The following is a 19,310-nucleotide window of genomic DNA, read 5'->3' as shown; positions in this document are numbered from 1 at the left end:
AGGGAACCCTTACTGAGTTAAATGGGGCATGTTACCAAGTAAGTGTGATCAGCACTGCAGCCCAGTTCAATAAGTATACCCTTTGAGACTTCTTGCTCCTTCTGTGCATAACTAATGTGCATGATTCCAAGTGTTTATTCCATGAACATAGGCTCAAAATCTAAGATGGAACTTCAATCCACATGTGGGCTGATTAAAAAAGAAAGAAACCTGATAGATGGTTTTGCTTCCCTTTATCATGCAGTGCCACTTCTAAAAGATGATCGCTTATTTTTCACTCTACAAATTGGAGCAGAGGAAGGCTGCTTGGAGAAGGAGAAAGCTGCATCACGCAAGCCTGCTTGCCCTCCCCTTTTCCAGGTTACCAAAAGCCTCGTGACTTGCCAGAAGTACAAGCATGGGAAGGGGGAAGCTGTAACACGCGAGGCTGCTGCGTCTACTTGCCCAGCCCTTTTCCTGGTAAACAAATGCCTCATGGCTTGCCAAAGGACAGGGACAGTACAAGCCACATGTGTGTCGATGGAACTGGACCAGGGGTGATTGGTCGACACCCCCAATGTTCGGGCTGTGTGGGGAATTAGCTGTTAAAGGGGTCAGTTCTACCAGTTTTAATTTGTGCAAACTTTTGAACTCAAGCAATGACTGGATTTGAGCCAAGGGTATAGTTTAAAAATCAAAAGAAGAATTTATTTGAAATAAGGGGGATACAGGAAGAGAATGATGTGATTAGATAAAATACGTTAAATAATAAATAAAAATATGTTACTAAGCAATTTAACTACAATGAGGCATTTTAGCTTAAGGTCTAATTCCCAGGCGGGCACAAGAAAGAAGGCTTGAGATAGAGAGATGGGGTTGGATTTAAGAAAGGGGAGCAGAGATTTGGGGTCCAAGGAGTGGCCAAGGCTCTTATTCACCTAATCTGACTATTTCAGATCAAGATTTCTGGGCTGCAGAATCTCGCTCCTTGGAGTGAAGGGAAGCAGGAGGGGTGCAAGGATTAGTATAAAGAGGAATGCCCACAAATGCTTCTTATAGGTGCTCTTTTCAGGGTGAAAGAGGGCAGAAGCAGTGCCCAATGGAGTCCCAAGTACTGCATACATAGGAGCACGAAGATGGTTTGCTGAAGCATCTAATGGAGGCACATGGGAGCACGGAGATTGTAGAGAGCATCCGATGGAGTCCCAAGTGTAAAGCATAAGGGAGCCCTTGTTGCAGCATTGGCTGGAGTCCCAAGTGAGAGGCACAGGGGAGCACTTGTTGTAGCATGGGTTAGAATCCTGGGTGAGGCACAAGGGAGCACACTGGGTCATGGAACAGGGGATACTTATATCCCAAAACAAGCCTTGGGAGCACATTCCTACTGTCATGCTTTGCTGTCTAGAATTGTCCGGGTGGACCTGCGAAAAATGCATTGTTTGTTTCTGATCACTCTTTTCCTGGTGTGGAAAAGTGGGGTGGGTGGGTGCCTTTTGCAAGTAAGGCTGTTGTGATGAAAATCAGAGTATGGAGGTGCATGGAAAAGAGTCTGTGCAGGGACGGGCTTTCTAACAATCCAGTCAATAGTTTCAATGGCTACACCTCTGAGACTACATCATTGACTCATCTCCTCTGTAATGATTATTTCATCATCTTTTGTGCCTTTCTCATTAAGAGGTGTTATCTCCTGTGAAAGGAGGGGAGTGCGGTGGTTAATTCTAACTAGAGGGTATCCTTGAAAGTTAACTTGATATAGTTAACTCTCAAGTCTACCTAGCTGGGACCACCCACATAGGGAGGGTGTGTGGATCTGATCCCCATTTCAATTTGCTTGGTTTGCAACTCACTGCCAACTAAGCAACCTGTCCCCATGTGTACTATAAACTTGCAGTACAGCTCCTGAGCATAGCCAAAGTGCAATCTCCATGACTGGAGATGCAAGCCAACAGGGAGGCTCCTGGGAGCTGGGTAGAATAAGTGTAGCTGGTCACATTTGCTATGAATATGACTAAGGAAATAGCACTGATTAAACCCTAGATACAATTCAGTTTTCAGATAGAATGCTGAAGTTGATTTATTATAATGAGAGGGATTCTACAAAGTTTAACTCACATTTGTTAATGTATATGCCCCAAATCGTGCTCAGGAGTCCCTTTTTAAAAAAAAAAGATAAATTATATTGCTGAGGGTGACCTTTGATGGCAGCAGATTACAATGGGGTGATAGACCAAAAATGGATCAAACAGCCTCAGTTTGTAGAAAATGGTATAACTCTAGGCTGAAGAAAAAAATGTTTAAGTAGAGTAGCATCCAATATTGCATCTAAATGATGTTTGGTGAGGCAGGCAGGGCACATGCCACGGGCGCCACTTGAAGGGGAGAGCCATTTTTAAAAATTATTTTTTAAAAAAAAAATGGCCACCAAAAACAAAATGGCCACCGTGCATGCTCAAATGGCCTCTGTGAGTCCCTAGGCCATGCCAGGCCTCGCAGAGGCCATTTGAGCATGCGTGGAGGCCATTTTGTTTTCAGCCATTTTTTTAAAAAAATATTTTTTAAAATGGCCACTGCACATGCTCAAATGGTCCCTGCGAGGCCCTAGAGGCCAGAGGGGGGAGGGGAACCTTTGCAGACCCCCTCATGGCCTTTAGGAAGCCCTTCGAAGGGGCTACAGGTGAATGGTTTTTTAAAAAAATTAATATAATATAAGTCACTGTACACATATTCAGATTGGCACTATGTACAGAGAATCAGGGCTTGTGAATACTGAGCTGAAGCTTATGAGCTAGGATTGTATTCATTTGCTCTTACTTTGCTTCTTGTGATAAGTGAGATAAATATGATGTCTTAATAATATGGCTATTAATGGTGAGTTTGTCTTTGAATCAGTGTGAAATCCTTAGTTTTAAGGCCCACTGGGAGTTTCTTGCTCTCTTTCTCTCATTTTAACTGTCTTTCTGAAAGACTAGAATATATTCCAAGCAGTGACGCAGTTTACTCTGCATATCCTTTAATTATTTTCAGAGTATCTGGGAAAAGTCAAATTCTCCATTTATTTTTAAAACTTATGTAATAGTGATGCTACAGTGCATAGTAGAGAATTAGATAGGACTTCTGTTTAGTTTTCAGGGGTCTCACTCTTTGTCTCCCGCCCCCATTTCTGGCATCTCTTTGCTCTGCCTTCTGATTGGTACACCCAATTGGTATTGGTATTACCCCCTGCGCCTGTGTCAGAAAGGGAAAGGAGGAGAAGAAAATGGAGTTGTTGCTGAATAAACTCTTAGTTAGATCTATATAAGATGACTTTGTGTTTGTGAGGGAAGCAGCTATGACAATTGCCAATGAGATTTTGAACCAGCTAAGAGTGTGAGCCTGCAAAGCTTGTGAATGTTCCTGCAACTTCGTTTCATTGCATTACTGGGCCTGCACTGCTTTCTGCTGTTACTGCTGCTGATTGTATCTCTAGCTTCCTGTCCTGCACAATCCCCAAAGGTACTTTCCCCTTATCAGTCCTAGACTCCGTTGTTCCCTGCATGCCCACCATAGCATGCAGAGGCGTATCTAGGGACAATAGCGCCTAGGGCAAGCACTGAAATTGCGCCCCCGTCCAAACATCTGACACCCATCTTTCAGATACCTTTACCATAATATCAGCTGAAAAATACAAGTCAAGCTTGTTAATCTTTTAATATTTCAAAAACTATATGGCAGTGGACATAGCCAGACCAAAAAATGCTGGAAAACTACACATTTCAGTATGCTGGAGCTCATGAAATACCCAAATACTATGTGGAGGTATACTTGGAAAACTAAACAGAAGTGCCTGTCTAATTCTCTACTATGCACTGTAGCATCACTATTACATAAGTTTTAAAAATAAATGGAGAATTTGACTTTTCCCAGATACTCTGAAAATAATTAAAGGATATGCAGAGTAAACTGCGTCACTGCTTGGAATATATTCTAGTATTTCAGACAGTTAAAATGAGAGAAAGAGAGCAAGAAACTCCCAGTGGGCCTTAAAACTAAGGATTTCACACTGATTCAAAGACAAACTCACCATTAATAGCCATATTATTAAGACATCATATTTAACTCACTTATCACAAGAAGCAAAGTAAGAGCAAATGAATACAACCCTAGCTCATAAGCTTCAGCTCAGTATTCACAAGTCCTGATTCTCTGTACATAGTGCCAATCTGAATATGTGAACAGTGACTTATATTATATTATTTTTTTTTAAAAAAACCATTCACCTGTAGCCCCTTCGAGGGGCTTCCTAAAGGCCATGAGGGGGTCTGCAAAGGTTCCCCTCTGGCCTCTAGGGCCTCGCAGGGACCATTTGAGCATGTGTGGTGGCCATTTTGTTTTTGGTGGCCGTTTTTAATTTTTTTTTTAATTTAAAAAAATGGCACCCCCTTCAAGTGGCGCCCGGGGCATGTGCCCTGCCTGCCCCACCCTAGATATGCCCCTGCTCCCATGAGTGCAATGGAGCAGCAGCAGTCTGGATGCTGACATGGATATCACATGTGCCTTGTTAGCATTGGTATCAACCAGTGTCTTTATGCCACCTTTATGCATTATATATTTTGTAAACATTCCTATGGCAAAATACATGTGTTGCTACATTGTATTCATGACAGAATCATGCCATCTTCTCCATAACTGGCCGTTGATAGCCCCTGATATAGTTTGATTGATTGGTCGGTCAATAAAAGATATTACAAAAACAGCAAAAAATGCTAGTGCTGTTTCCTTTTAAGGAAATTGAAGTGTGCTCCTTGGACTGCCATGTAAGCATACTTGGAATCAGTGTCCTTGAAAGCATATTATGTGTACAAATAAGCCCTATTCACAAGTTACATTCAATGCACAAAAAATGGTACACTTCATATCTGTAGCCTGTGCTTGAGGGGCCTGTACTCAGGTCCACCTTTTAAATGAATCCATGTATAAGCATTCACAGAAAAATGTGTACATGTGTAGCATCTGTAACATCTGAACATAATCTAACATCTGAATAGGGCTATAGATATAAATAAAATCAGAATTTCTCTGATGGCATTTTCAGCTCAGTACAGAAAGGAGTGCTTACACATGCATTGTAGAATGTGGAGCTGGTTTTATCACCTTTTTGAGACAGAGGAAGCTACTTATGGATGTGGATTTTAAAACATCAGCACATGTGGTACAAGAAGTCCATACAGAGTTTTGTGACCCCTTCTTTGCATTTGTGCACCTTTTGGAAGTTTGGAACTCATGAAGCTATAAAACGAAGGGATTATTGAAAGAATAGTTGGGTGATTTTAGATTTTATGTATTGGCCCATATGAAATATTAACATAATGGGTATTATTGGTTATTTTAATGTGTATGTATATGTGAATTTTGATGATTTTAAGGATTTATGTATTGATTTGAGTATATACAGTATGTGGGTAATTCTAAAACAGTATATATTAAATATCCAGCAACTTTCATCCTTTGGTATGTTTTGAGAAAAATGCTTACAATATTAGGTTGCAGTTGAATGTGTCCCCTTAATGTCTTTTTACAGATTTATTTAATCAGGGGCGTAACGATAGGGGGGGCAGGGGGGGCACGTGCCCCAGGCGCCACATGCTAGGGGGCGCCAAAAAGTGCCCCCGCCAATCCCCGAAAACCCCCCCCCCAAATTTTTTTTGCCGCCGCCATTTTTTTTTGCCGCCGCCGCTGCCACACAGACCGACCGAGCAGCCAACCGTCGACACCAGCCACCTCTAGAGAAGCCCGGCAGGCAGCAGCCGCGAGCAGCAGGAAGCGTGGGAAAGGGAGAGCACTGGGCGGCTCTGCGCGGCTGGATCGGGGGTTGTTCGCTTCGCCTGCCTCCCTCTGCCTTCCCTCTCGCCCTGCCCACCGCTCCGAGGGCGCTCCGTGCAGCCGCTCAGCCGCTGCGATCCAGCTCGCCTTCTGCATGTGGCTGCGAGCAGCTGGGGGCGGAGGGGCGGCTCAACTCCACCCCATCATCCCCGTTGCTGGGAGAGAAAGGGCAGTCCAAGGGCGGAGCAGCAGCGTCCAAGACCCGCCTGTTGGGTCTCTCTCTGTCTCTCCAGCTGAGAGACGAACAAGGCAGGCGAAGGGTTAAAATGAGAGCAAGAGTGCCTCCTAGAGAGAACCGGGAAGGACCGAGCACTGGACGATTTCTCTCCTCTTAGATGCCCTGCAACTCACCCCCCGCCCTGATCATTCAGCAGAGCGCAGCCTTCAGAAGAGTGCCCCTTCTAATGCATGCAGAGATTGAGATAAGAACTTCATTTTACTCCCCGTATGTCCCTCCGTCAGTGCTTGGTCTGTTCCGCCCCACTTATCAGATCTTGTGGGTCTCCCTGTTCATCCCAAGCACTTTTGCTGGTGTGGGCTGCTACAAATTTGGGAACAACAGCTTGATTTTTCTTTTAAAAAAAGGTTTAGGGTTGCATTTGCAAAAGTAAACAGCAGCAGATATCGTTTCCTGCGAAAATATGGTTGCATGCAAAAAACAAAAAGGAAAAGGGTGGGGCTGTTGTGGTTAAGAATACTTATAGACTGCTTTTCTGCCCATGCGTTTTCCAAGTGATCTATGTAGGAAAGAAAGGACTGAGATGGTTCCCTGTCCCCAAAGGGCTCACCATCTGAAAAGAAACGCCCAGCAAGCACCCTGTAGCCACAGCCACTGAAGGGATATTTATTGTGTTGGGGCTGGAGAGGGCCAGATGCTCTCCCCCTGCTCCGTTGAAGAGGCATGGCCACACTCTCCTCCGGGGGATGACGGCCAGCAGTGGGGAGAGGGAGAGACTGAGCAGATCCCGTGGGGCGGTCCTAACTGCAGGTAGCTTACCAGAGAGAAACGAGGGCCAAGCTCCGAGTCCTGGCAGATTTGTCCTTACAAATGCCGCCCGCCCGCCTCCCTTCAGGCGCATTCACTTCCTTTTTCAGCCAGCCATCATGCATTCCCTCCCCCCTCTAATGGGAGCATTTACATTCAAAGCAGCTCCGTTTACTTTTAGATGCCGTGCAGCTCACACACACACACCCCGCCCTGATCATTCAGCAGAGTGCAGCCTTCAGAAGCGGAGCCCATTCTAATGCATGCAGAGATTGAGATAAGAACTTCATTTTACTCCCTGTCTTTTCTGTTTGTGCTGTGGGAGGGGTGTAGAGGAGGAGGGGGTGGCTGCTTTGTCAAAGTTTTTGTCTGTGGAGACATTTCTTGGGTTGGCATCAGCACCAGTTGTGACTTCTGCCAGTTCACATGGGTTGCAGGATGAGTATTACTGGTGTGCCTCAGTGGTGCTACTATTTCAAAAGCCTTGTAATAGGATGTACCTATAAGATTTAGTTCATTGTATTCCATCCAATGAAACATGTACCATATGATGTCACTTCCAAGTTGGTGGCAACTCTTTCCCAGATAACAAAACTGGTCTATTTATTAAAGATGATAGGATGTGTGGAGTTAAGTGTGTGTGTGTGTGGGGGGGGGGAGTATGAAAGATGTTCTAAAAGTTGCTGCAAAAATCTGTGCTATATCTCTCTAAAATGCCTTTTTCAAAGCAGAGGTCAAATAAGCTTTGGTGAAGGTGACAGAAATTGCACTTACAGTGTGCAACCCAATTGTGTCCGCTTTGAGGAGAGGAGAGCTGGTCTTGTGGTAGCAAGCATGACTTGTCCACATAGCTAAGCAGGGTCTGCCCTGGTTGCATCTGAATGGGAGACTTGATGTGTGAGCACTGCAAGATATTCCCCTCAGGGGATGAAGCTGCTCTGGGAAGAGCATCTAGGTTCCAAGTTCCCTCCCTGGCTTCTCCAAGATAGGGCTGAGAGAGATACATATTTAGTCTCATGGAAAAGTGACCCTTGAGCGTGATTGAAATGCAAGCTAGGTATCCAGAGATTGCCATCTCTTGCAAATGTGAAGGCAGTGCATTCAGCACTTGCAAATCCAAAGCACTTGTTTCCTTCCTGCCCTTCAGAATCTACACTGACAGCTTCTGTATTTGGGTATAAGCACATGTGAATGTTTCCCCAGTGGTTTCTGATATATTGCTTTAGTAGGTTGCAACATTCTCTCTCCCTCCCCCTTGAAATGCTTTCTTCTCTGTCATTTTGGGCTGCTTTTTCAGGTCTTCACTTTCCTGAACCTTTTAGTTTGTTTACAGCAAAAAAAAAAAGACAGCCCTATATAATATATATATTTAAAGAAAGCTCTTCTCCTGGGGGAATAAGTGTGTTTCCCGGAATATGGGAAACTCCCATATTGGGCAGCAGCGATATAGGCAGGTGCTGAAAGGCATCATCTCATACTGCGCGGGAGAAGGAAATGGTAAACCACTCCTGTATTCTACCAAGAAAACCACATGGCTCTTTGGTTGCCAGGAGTCAACACTGACTCGATGGCACAACCTTTCCTTTCCAATGCAAGTGGTCCTAAGTGACCCATGCATCTTGAGATGCACAGATTTGGGAGACTGTTTCAAAATAGCCTAAGTTTTCCTATTTCCACATACACATAGGGATGAAATGTGTAGACTGATGCAGGCTGGTAGCACAGCAGCAGCAGCAGAGGGGCAGGAGCCAAAATCCTAAACCTTCCACAAGGAAAGCAGCCACAGGAAATATGAGTCACCCCCTCCATCCCAGACATGACAGCCTGGGAACTGAGAAGCAGCTGGCCTTCCTGCACTTGTGAAAGGCACAAGGGAGATAGATGGCCAGGCCTAGCCAGAGTTTGGAGACATCGTGAAGGGAGCACCTGGAACACAAAACCAGAGAAAGAGGCTGCACTGTACCAACAGGGATAAACATTATGGATGAGCTGTGAAACGTTTCAGCTGCAAATTTCTGCCTGTCAAGCAACTATCAAACACACAGCTACAGAGGCCTATTGGAAAGTTGGTAGCCCTGGTGTGGCTTGTTGTGCTATCAAGTTGGTTTTGACTCCTGGCACCCACAGAACCCTGTGGTTTTCCTTGGTAGAATACAGGAGCGGTTTACCATTGCCTCCTTCCACGTAGTATGAAATGTTGCCTTTCAGCATCTTCATATATCACTGCTGCCTGATATAGGTGTTTCCATTCGAACCCGCAACCTTTTGCTCCCTAGGCAAGTTACTTCCCTGCTGTGCCATTAGGTGTGGCTTGTATTCCTTGTAAATCTAGGAGTAAGTAGGCAGTTGTGGTGTGTGTGTGTGTGTGTGTGTGTGTGTGTGTGTGTGTGTAGGATCTTGATTATGGAAGTTGGCTGAGTGTCAGGATGGGACAGGTGTCTTGTGTGTGTGCTGCAGTAGTATTTAGGAACATAGGAAGCTGCCATATACTGAGTCAGACCATTGGTCTATCTAGCTCAGTATTGTCTACCCAGTCTGGCAGTGGCTTCTCCAAGGCTGCAGGCAGGAGTCTCTTGCAGCCCTATCTTGGAGATGCTGCCATGGAGGGAACTTGGGACCTACATGCTCTTCCCAGAGTGGCTCCATCTCCTGAGGGGAATATCTTCCAGTGCTCACACTTCTAGTCTCCCATTCAAATGCAAACCAGGGTGGACCCTGCTTAGCTAAGGGGCAGCGGGGGGGCGCAATTTCAGTACTTGCCCCGGGCGCCATTTTCCCTAGTTACGCCTCTGTATTTAATATTGCATACAGCAAAGGTTTTGTGTGGGTGGGTTCTTGTGGTGCAATATAGAGTTTCTATTGGACTCACCTAGGTCCTTCTTCTTTTTGTTGCCATTCTTTCACCTGAAACATGTCCTTTATTTTTATTTATTTTTTGTGGGGGGGACTCTTTAAAAAGTTGAAAAACTTCTGTGGAGAGGGGTGGGAAAGTTGGCCTCATGACTGTAAACTATGAGAGCAGGTCCGCCCTTCCCCATGCCAGGGATGCACCTAGGCAATTGGGATGCCTCCAGCAGCCACCCTGCATCCGCCACACCTCTGTTTTTTTGTTTTGTTTTTTGGGTTTTTGTTTTTGCATAATTCAAGCCACCATGGCATGTGTGTGGCTGAGGGGTAGGCAGGGGGGTGAGCTGAGCAGGACTTGCCTCCCACCCACCCCCGGTGGTGGTGGCCGGAGTGACCACTCGGCCTGTCCATTCGGCCCAGAGGCTCTTGTTTACTGCGAGGCGCTACAGCGCACCGGTGCAGTTAAAATAGATTGCCACAAGCCCATGATGCCACGCGCTGGAGCGCCTCGCAGTTTTCAAGAGCCACTGGGCTGAATAGACAAGCCCAGCGGTCACTTCGGACAACACCGGGGGAGCAGGTAGGCAAGTCTTGCTAAGCTCACTCCCCAGCTGCCACTCCTCGCTTAAATTATACAAAACAAACACACCGGAGGTACGCTGTGGCAAGGCGGGCACAGGTGGTTGCAGGAGGCCCCCCCCCCTGACCATTTGGAGTCTGCCCCTGGAGGCCATGGACCAGGGCCCCAATGTCCGGGGGTAAGAGCGCCTCTGCCCCCCCCCCCCGCCCTAACAACCAGACAATCCTCAAGGAAAAACATTCTGAGCAAAAAAAACACTCTGAGCAAAGTGACTTTCAACAGCAACTGAGTGCTTCCGTATTTCTATGTGACACCTTTTTGCTTCCTGATAAAATAATATACTGGAGAGTAATTGCAGTGCTGTTGGTGGCGGCAGCAGCCAGAGGGGCAGGAAGTGAGGGATACATACTAGCTGACAGAATGTCAACAAAACATTAAGCAAAAGCACTTCCAACAACAACATATGGTTTAACTATAGTGGCAGAAATAATAGCTGTAAGGAGGCAATCGCTAGAATGCCTAAAAATGTAAGAGTAGCATCTTTAGCGGGATTCATCCATCCCCTGTGGGGCCATGAGCTACCATGGTGGGTCTTTTGAGAGGACAGAGAGGAGGTCCCTTTGTCCAATGTTCATTTTAATGTGCAGTACATCAAACTATATGCAGCAGAAACTAAGATTTTGTACAGTTGGGCTTACTGAGTTTAATGTGGGTTGTTTCCTAAGAAGAAACAGAGGGGGCAGGGACAATTGTTTGCTTTCCATTGTCATAACCTTATACAAAAAGTACATTACAGCTGTCTGTTGCACTCTCTCATTCTTTGTGGGCCATCTTCATTTTTTGTGCTTCCCCTCTTTCTTTGTCCTTCTTATTTCCCCTCCCTCCCTCTCGGTCACTTTCAATTCATTTGCCTTTTTCCTTCTGTAAGCAAATTCTGAAGGAAAGGGATGCTTGTGGGTAGGGGTGGGCTGCAGCCGCTGCTTATGCAGTTGGACACAAAGTTTATAATAAGCCTGCATTCTTCCTCTGTAACATGTAAGAATGCAAAGGCAACAGCTGCACCCACTGCATGTCAGAAGCATCTGGGATTCTGCCTGTGCACCTGGAGGTTCTCTATAGCCATCATGACTAATAGCCACAGAGGGACCTCTCCTCCTCCATGAATGTTTCTAACCCCCTTTCAAGCCCATCTAAGCCAGTGGTCATCACCGCATCTAGAGGTGGTGAGTTCCACAAGTTAATTGGCTTTCTTTTTGTGTATTCTGAACAGAGACGGGCCTCAGTGCTGAATGTGATTTAGAGGAATTTCCTAGCTAAAGGACTTCAGCAAGTGATTAAGTGGAAATCTAATCTAAGTGATTAGGTGGGAAATTAGCTGGGGACATGCAATGGATGTGGCTGTTGCCTTTGCCCTCTTACATGTTACAGAGGACTCATGCAAGGCTTATTATAAACTTTGTGTCCAACTGTACAAGCAGCAGCTGCGAACCACCCCTATCCACAAGCATCCCCTTCCTTCAGAATTTGTTAACAGAAGGGGAAAGTCAAATGAATAGAAAGTGACATGTGGGGAGCAGGGAGGGCAGGACTGGGATGACTCACCCCTGGTGCTCTGACACTTTGAGCTGCACCCCCAAGACAGTGTTTGGATTCAAACCAGAGCCAGCATGACCAGTAACAGTAACTTGTGACTTCACAGTCAGCCACAGAATTCTGCCATCATGGTTCCCCTTGGAAACCTGCGAAGATTCTGCAGCAGGCTCACTTGGCAGCGTTTTAGATTAGATGAAGCATCTTCGATAAATTGGCTGTCTTCGGCTGTCAGTTTATTAGCAGCTTATCAGCTTAGTTGTCAAGATGGGTGGCTATTGGTCATGTGTGGCCTGCAGGTATGTCTCTGGCATGGTGGGTGAAGCAAAACCTAATGGCAGTGTGGACTTGGTTTTTAAAGATGCCCTTCCGTTGTTTTAGCCTGTCTGGGCAGAGAACTGAAGCCCAGCCTGCTGTGTTCACACGTGTTTGTGTTCACCACCACTATTCACACCACACAGCTTCGCCTTGAAATGCAGGCGGCCCTCGAAGGTCACCTGCTGGGCTGATTTCCACTGTGTTTCTTAAGCTTGGAGGTCCTAGACCGGTGAAGCTGTATCACTCAGGAGCTACTGGCTGGCTCCTGTGGGCCCACTTGGGGGGTTGTGGGGAAATCCTGCCCACCAATTGAAGCTGACTTCAAAAGCTGCCCCCCAGCACCCCTATGTTATTTCCAAGAACATGCCTAACCTTTTCTTCTTTCATGTTCCCATAGGTCTCACCCAGAGGCAGAACCAAAGTGAGTTGCTCTCTCCTCTACCCTTGACTCCTCTTAATGCTTTTGGCTCTGGTGTGGCCAGCTGAAGGGATGGGGGTGGGGAGTGATGAGGGGGAGGTGTTCAGACATAGCCCAAACCCAGGTGTGGCATATATTGCCTCATCCAGGTGAGCCCATCTCCTTTCCATGTTCAGAATGTCAGTAATTGGCTGCTGAATCAAATGCCAATTTCATCCACTGTCCCCTTGATACCTTTGGCAGGCTGCCTCCCTCCTATTTAAAACACAAAACAGCATGTATGTGTCCCTTGGCGGGGGGGGGGGCTTTTTAAAAAGTGGGGAAACTACACTGGAGAGGGGTGGGAAAGCTGGCCTCATGACTGTGAACTATGAGAGCAGGCCCACCCACCACCCCACCACAACCAGTCAATCCTCAATGAAAAATACTCTGAGCAAAATGCAGTGAGTGACATTCAACGGCAATTACATTCACTGCTCCCAACTATGGAATCATCCAAAATTAGCAGGGCCAGCTAGAAGGATTAGGGGAGAGGACATACTTGGCTGCATGTGAATTAAAATTAGAGGGAGGGCACATACTAGTAATACCCCTAGTAATACCCCTAGTATTACTGGGGGAGGAGACCCTCTCTTTCCTGTGATTTGCTACTAAGAATATTTCTCCTTATCTCTGCAGGGATGAAGATGAAGAGGGGGCACTGACAGGTAAGTGGATGATGAGAGTGCCTGCTTCTCCTCAGGGCTCCCCAGCCCCCCAGGGAAAGCCTCCTTGGAGAACTGTTTCTCTTAGACAATGGAGAGAGATGTGCAGACATCCATCCGATGGATGGATAGCAGGAGGGCAGGTTCAGCCACCTCTATCCTTTGCTGTTGATGCAGCCGAAAGTGTTAGAGGAGACTGGGGTGGGGGGCCCTGTGAGTCACATCTAGCTATCCTCCATTCGAGGAGGAGATGGGGAAAGGGCTGTGGCAGCAGGCAGGTAGGTTTGGTCATTCTCCTTTAGAGGTTGTGCACTTTTGAAAAAATCCTGCGAGAACCCTTTGCCCACACCCAACCCCAAAACATCCTCTGGGTCTTTTTCTCCCTGCCTTCAAGAAGAGGAAGCTAATTATTTCCAAAGTATCTCATTTTTTGACAATTACATGGGTCAAGATGGAATTGGAGGATCACCTGAAAACAAGGGCAACATTTCCTGGCCAATGTGCTCTGAGCTTGGTCCAAAGAGAATCTTTCTTTCTCCGACCACAGTTTTCTACTTCTAGGAGCCAGGCCTGCATTCCTGAGATCACAGCTATGCTTCCTGCTTATGGCATCCAGAGAGATTTTCAAGACCCCACCCCACTAGGCCAAGAGGCTGTAACTGGGGGTTGGTTCGTGAAGCAGAGACAGTCCATGTCAACCATCAGCTCCCATTCTGCTCAAAGGAGAAGCTTCTTTCCTCACACAGAAGGGAAAGCCCATAGCCCAGTAGTGGAACAATTGCTTTGCATGCACAAGGTCTCCTGTTGAGACTTCATCATCTTCTGTTAAAGGATCTTAGCTAGCTAGGAAAAGGCCTCTGCCCAAGAGTGGCTGCCAGCCAGAGTAGGGCAAAGAGAGCTAAGAGCATGACTTGGTAGAAGGCAGCTGCACTTGTATGTACAGCAGACAGAGCCTGGCCATTGCACTCCCTTCTGAAGTGTACTTGGTGAGGGCTGTCTTGCCAGTCAGTGCTATGCAATGTACTCCTCTTCATTCCTTGCTTGTTTCCTTGGGTGGCCCACCTCACCCACAATCCCAGGCTACTTCCCAGCTGGCTAACCTAGGCAGAAAAGGGAGGCCATTTCTATCAGGCCTACAAGCCACGATCGTTTCCTGATTCCTGCTTTATTTCTTCTCTTTCAGGTCATCCCAGAAACCCAACCCATGTTGCGCCATTTTCTGGGGGACTCCCCAATGTTTTGGGGTACACTCTGGGGAGAGAGCTCATTGAGGAACCCTCCATGCCAGAGCCCCTTCCAGCACCTCATATCACCAACAACATACTGGGGGAAGAGCTCACTGAGGAAAGTTCCGTGCCAGAACCCCTTCCAGCACCTCGCATGACCAAGGACATCCTGGGCGAAGTGCTCATTGAGGAACCCTCGATGCCAGAACCCCTTCCAGCACCTGGCATGACCAATGACATCCTGGAGGAAGAGCTCACTGAGGAACCCTCCGTGCCAGAATCTCTTCCAGCACCTCGCATCACCAACGACATCCTGGAGGAAGAGCTCATTGAGGAAACCTCAATGCCAGAACCCCTTCCAACACCTTGCATCACCAATGACCTACTGGGGAAAGTGCTCATTAAGGATACCTCAGTGCCAGGTCCTTCCATCCTCACAGACACTCCAAAGGAAGCAGCTTCTGTGTCAGAGCCCTTACTAGAGCCTTCCATTGCTGATAATTATCTTCAGCAAGAAGTAGAACTCCTCAAAGGGTTACAGCATGACTATGTCCAGCAGCGTAAGTATTGCGACACCTCAGAAACCTTTTGCATATACACCCAGCACAAAGATTAGCTGCAGTTTTGATACCCAGCCCAGATGATGGGACTAAGCCCTAACACTGCCCTTTTTGCAAGTCACCAGTACTCAGCCTGGTTAGCACATACAACATTTGTTTCTTTTTGTTCTCTTTGTTGCAGAACTGAGGGTTCGCCGCATTTCCCAACAGTTCCCTCGTTCTCTCCGGGCCATCAGCCTGCAAATTGGACACATGCAGACAAGGCTCATCCACAGTGAAGTTCGGCTGCAGCAGTGGGAAAGGGAAGGTATGTTCACAGCATGCCCATGAAATTGCTGCTGGGCTAAGAACGGCTCTTTTGTTTATTTCATGTTGAAATGCTTGATTTGAGTCTGCATCTAAGGTTTCAGGGGGGAGGCCTGTGAGTGGGTTGTCAGTGCTTGCTGAAGTGTTCCTTCGTTTTCTGTCTTTCATGTGTCCAAACTCCAGTGCCTGTAATCCAAGCAGCTTCTCAGAGTGAGCAAGTGATGGTGGGGCAAGTGATGGTGGGTGTGGTAGGATGTCAGCCTTTGCAGCTGACTTCCTGCTTCTTCTCTCTTGCAGATGTTCCTGCAGGCCCTGCTGCACTTCTCCAGCCCTCTGGGTCTGATTCATCATTGTCCTCTGCCTCCCTTGAGGTTGCCTCCATCCCACCCTCCACCTCTTCCCTCCTCCTGCATCCCTCTCCACCTCCTCCTCCTTCCCCACCTCCTCTGGAGCCGGACCTCAGCAATGTGAAAGAAACTCTGCAGTTTGGTAGAGATGCAGGTCCATCAGCTGCATGACCGTAAGTCTCACAGAGGCAGCACTCCATAACCTCTACCTTTTCCATCCTCATTGTGATTTTACAATCTAAAAAACTTATAGTCTAAAAGCAGAGGCAGGGATACTATAGAAGTAGTAGAGGGAAGCTGAGGTGGGGGCAAGTGGGGGAAAGATGTGTATGTATTTCAGCTGTACCTCCTTAGGACCAGGGAGACCCAGGTTTGAATTCTCATCCAGTCATTAAACTCTCTGGGTGACTTTGGGCCAGTCACTTGTCCCACAGCCTAACTTACCTCTTAGGGTTATTGTGAGGAAAAAATAACCATGTATAAACCTCCCTGAGCTGCTTGAGGAAGAGCAGAATATGAATGTTAAAAGGAAAACAAATATCAGCCCTTTTGAGTTTAAGCTGAGATGAAACAGGAAACCAAGGAGGATGATATACAACTGTGCATATTGCAAATCCTCCTTATAGTGTCATCAATGTACATGGGCAAAAGTTCCCTGCCACCAGGAGCATACAGTCTAAAGTTTGGCTTTGGAGAGAGAAGTGAGGAAGAGGAGGAATGGGAGAGGAAAGCATAAGGGGCATTCAATTCAAGCAGATGGAGCTGCCTCTACTGAGGCATAACGCCAAAGGCTGCGCAGTGGAGGTGGGTTTTCAGGTATCATTGGAGGGATAGGAGAGAGACGAGGGGCCACATCTGAGTGGCTGTTCCAGACCCAAGGGTCAGCGAGAGGGAAGAGAAAGAGTTGTTTTAGAGAGCAGGAGACTTTCAGGTGGCTCCTGAAGACAGAGAAGCTGGAAGAGCAAAAATCAACCTGACGAGGTGCAAGTTCACCGGGGGGGAGGGGGGTACATAGCCATGGAGGGTTTTCAAGACAGAGAGGAGGAGTCTGTGCTGGGCATGGAAGGGGACTAGAAGTCCGTGCAGGGACTGACATGGTGGAGGACAGGCCCCTTCACCCTGTTTGTTTTCTCTCCTTCAAGGCCAAAGAGACCTCCGCAGCTGCCAGGAATGCTTACAAAGCTTCAAGGCACTGAGGGGACAATTGAGGCGGCTAAGGGGCAGACTGGCCAGGGTGGAAGCCACTATGGGGATCGTGGTTCCTCCAAGGGAGCTGGACGTTGCTGAGGAAGAAGGGGAAGGCAAATTAAAAGAGACAACTGTGCTACTATTTACATAAGTAGCAATAAAATGCTGTGTATATATTTTTTAAAAATTAAATATTTGTTTTAATAGGATATAGAGATAGAACAGCAATAAAACTAGCATATTTATTGTTTTAAAAAATAAAATGTTTTATTTTAAAGAAAATACATTTGTCTTGCTTTGAATATTCTTTGGGTAGAGTTGGGTAAAAAGGTCTTTGGGTCAAACTCAGCTACAGAAAAGACTCTCTGTCTTGGCCAGTCCACTCAGGGCCAAGAGCTATTTGAGAGGTTCAAGATGTAGCTCAAGATAGACAGTTCCTTGCCAGGAGGCTCATACAGAGCTTGTCTGCCCCAACATGTATGGCTAGGAGGCTGGATTTTGGCCCTGAAGAGATATCTGCCCCGTGTGGAAGAGGATGGAATGGTGATGCGGAAGAGGAAGGTTGATTTAGGGCAGGGCTGCACAACTCCAGCCCTCCAGCTGCTGTTTGGCTACAGTTCCCATCAACCCTGACTATTGGCTACTGCTACTACTGGGGACTATGGGAGCTGTAATCAAACAACAGCTGGAAGTCCCAAGTTCGAGGCCAAATGTTATTCTCCAGCCCTCGTTATTTTCCACCAAGAGCCAAAGCAGCAGCTGGAGGCTTAGATCCAGGCGGAGTCAAACTGAGTGACTGATTTGGCCCTGGGGGAACAGCTAGGAGGCGGCACCTCCATTTCCTTTGCAGGAAGAAAAGCCGTGGGGGTGGCTCTCTGTAGAGCATGACAGGAAAGAACCAAAAAAGGCAGCCTGCATATCAGGCCACCTTCCAGCCTTGCTTGTACTCTGGCAGAAGAACCCAAGGCAGAAGAACCCTTTATATCATGAGAGCTCTGTATCAGACCTCCACCCAGGGCAATCCATCCTTGCTGATACTTCAGGGAAAGAGAGTGAAGAGGCCCCCTACATAGCAGGCCTCCTCCCAAATGCAGGATCAGCAATGAGATTAGACCTTTAGCCTCCAGGCTGTTTTTCTGCCGGAGAAGAGAGAAGAAGGAAAGAGAGCACTTGTCACTGCAGATGTTAGATTTGATATGACAATGAAATAAGACAGCAATGCAGGGACCACTGCATTAGCTACACAACTCAGTGGTCGAATGCCTGTCCTTGACCATCTCTAAGAGCCGTTAAAGATGGTCAAGTGTAAGGACAAGAATATGTTTGCTCTTGAGGCTCATTGTGCATGCACTGAGAAGAATCATTAGAATCAACAGAAGATGTCTTCTTAATGGGATACATGGGCTGAGTGCTTGCACCTAGAACAACACATCACCATGGCAGTGCTGTGCCCATGAATGCAGTAATCCAAAGAGGTGATGTTTCAGACAAATGGTGCGCCTGATTCAGACAGCTCTAGGCAACAAGCTTGATACTCTGGCAATGATTCAGGAATATCATCCAATCTTCAAGGTCAGTTTTCTTTTAAAAGTGAAGAGAGAGTTTCTGTAATCCTGACACCATTATTACATTTTATTAACATTATGCTAACTGGATGGTCATACATTGATTTTCTTAAAAGGAGTCAATTTCCTGGCCAGAGTGACCAACATTTAGTCTACTAATTGTTTTAACTTAAGAGAAATAAACAGCTCCAGGAGATATGACTGTTTTGGATGCCCCTTAATAAAAATGGAACTACTTTTATAGAATTTCCTTATTTTGCCAAGACCAGATGGCTAAATTTTGAAAGCACATTTAGCAAATAGTTTCTCTCTCTCTCTCTTTTCTTCTGATAGAGAATAGTTCATATCTGTATCAATATATGCCAGCCCAGGGCCAACTCCAAAAGTAAATGGGATATTTGGCCCAGGGGTCGGGGAGCCCACAAAACAGCAGCTGAAAGTCCCTTGCTGTTGACTAGCAACTAATACACATCCCTTTGCCTTGGCTCAGCAAGATTGCCAAATCAGATCTCAGCATGGATATCACAAGCCAATGCACACCTAACCAAGACAGTGCCTGCAAGGAGGCAAGAAAGGATGCATCTTGTCAAGAGAAAGGCACACCCCCTGCATTCAAGGGTGGAACTTGGGGGGGCAGCCAGGGCACGTGCCCTAGGCACCACTGAGGAGGGAGCACCACACCAGTTCCTGCCACCCCCACCCGATTGCCCACCGGCCTGGCACCAGGGCCCCTCAGCCACTTGCCATCCTGCTTGCCTTGCCCTCCGGCTCTGGCCTAGGATCCCAGAGGCCTGCGAACTAGGGGTGTGCATGGTCCGTAGTCCCCCCAGGTCCGGCA

At 46.9% G+C, this 19,310-nt stretch overlaps 1 protein-coding gene across 4 annotated transcripts; it reads left to right on the top strand.

Annotated features, from left to right (window-relative positions):
* On the top strand, window positions 1–17,189 carry LOC128337949 (uncharacterized). Of its 4 annotated transcripts, XM_053279731.1 has the most exons (8): window positions 11,737–12,139; window positions 12,556–12,579; window positions 13,255–13,283; window positions 14,464–15,066; window positions 15,248–15,373; window positions 15,556–15,582; window positions 15,670–15,892; window positions 16,862–17,189. In XM_053279731.1, the coding sequence occupies exons 1-7, from the start codon at window positions 12,108–12,110 to the stop codon at window positions 15,888–15,890; spliced, it is 1,062 nt and encodes a 353-aa protein (XP_053135706.1). In that variant the 5' UTR covers window positions 11,737–12,107; the 3' UTR covers window positions 15,891–15,892; window positions 16,862–17,189. The 4 variants fall into 4 exon arrangements, with proteins under 4 accessions (XP_053135698.1, XP_053135706.1, XP_053135716.1 ...); XM_053279723.1 differs by lacking the exon at window positions 11,737–12,139 and adding an exon at window positions 1–38 and having other exon boundaries at window positions 15,556–15,892; XM_053279741.1 differs by lacking the exon at window positions 15,556–15,582 and having other exon boundaries at window positions 11,739–12,139.
* The last annotated feature ends 2,121 nt before the right edge of the window (window positions 17,190–19,310 follow it).

The sequence above is a fragment of the Hemicordylus capensis genome, chromosome 1 (genome assembly GCF_027244095.1).
Source record: "Hemicordylus capensis ecotype Gifberg chromosome 1, rHemCap1.1.pri, whole genome shotgun sequence".
NCBI lineage: Eukaryota > Metazoa > Chordata > Lepidosauria > Squamata > Cordylidae > Hemicordylus > Hemicordylus capensis.
The sequence above is the reverse complement of the archived record's forward strand: the minus strand, read 5'-3'. Positions and strand labels throughout refer to the sequence as shown.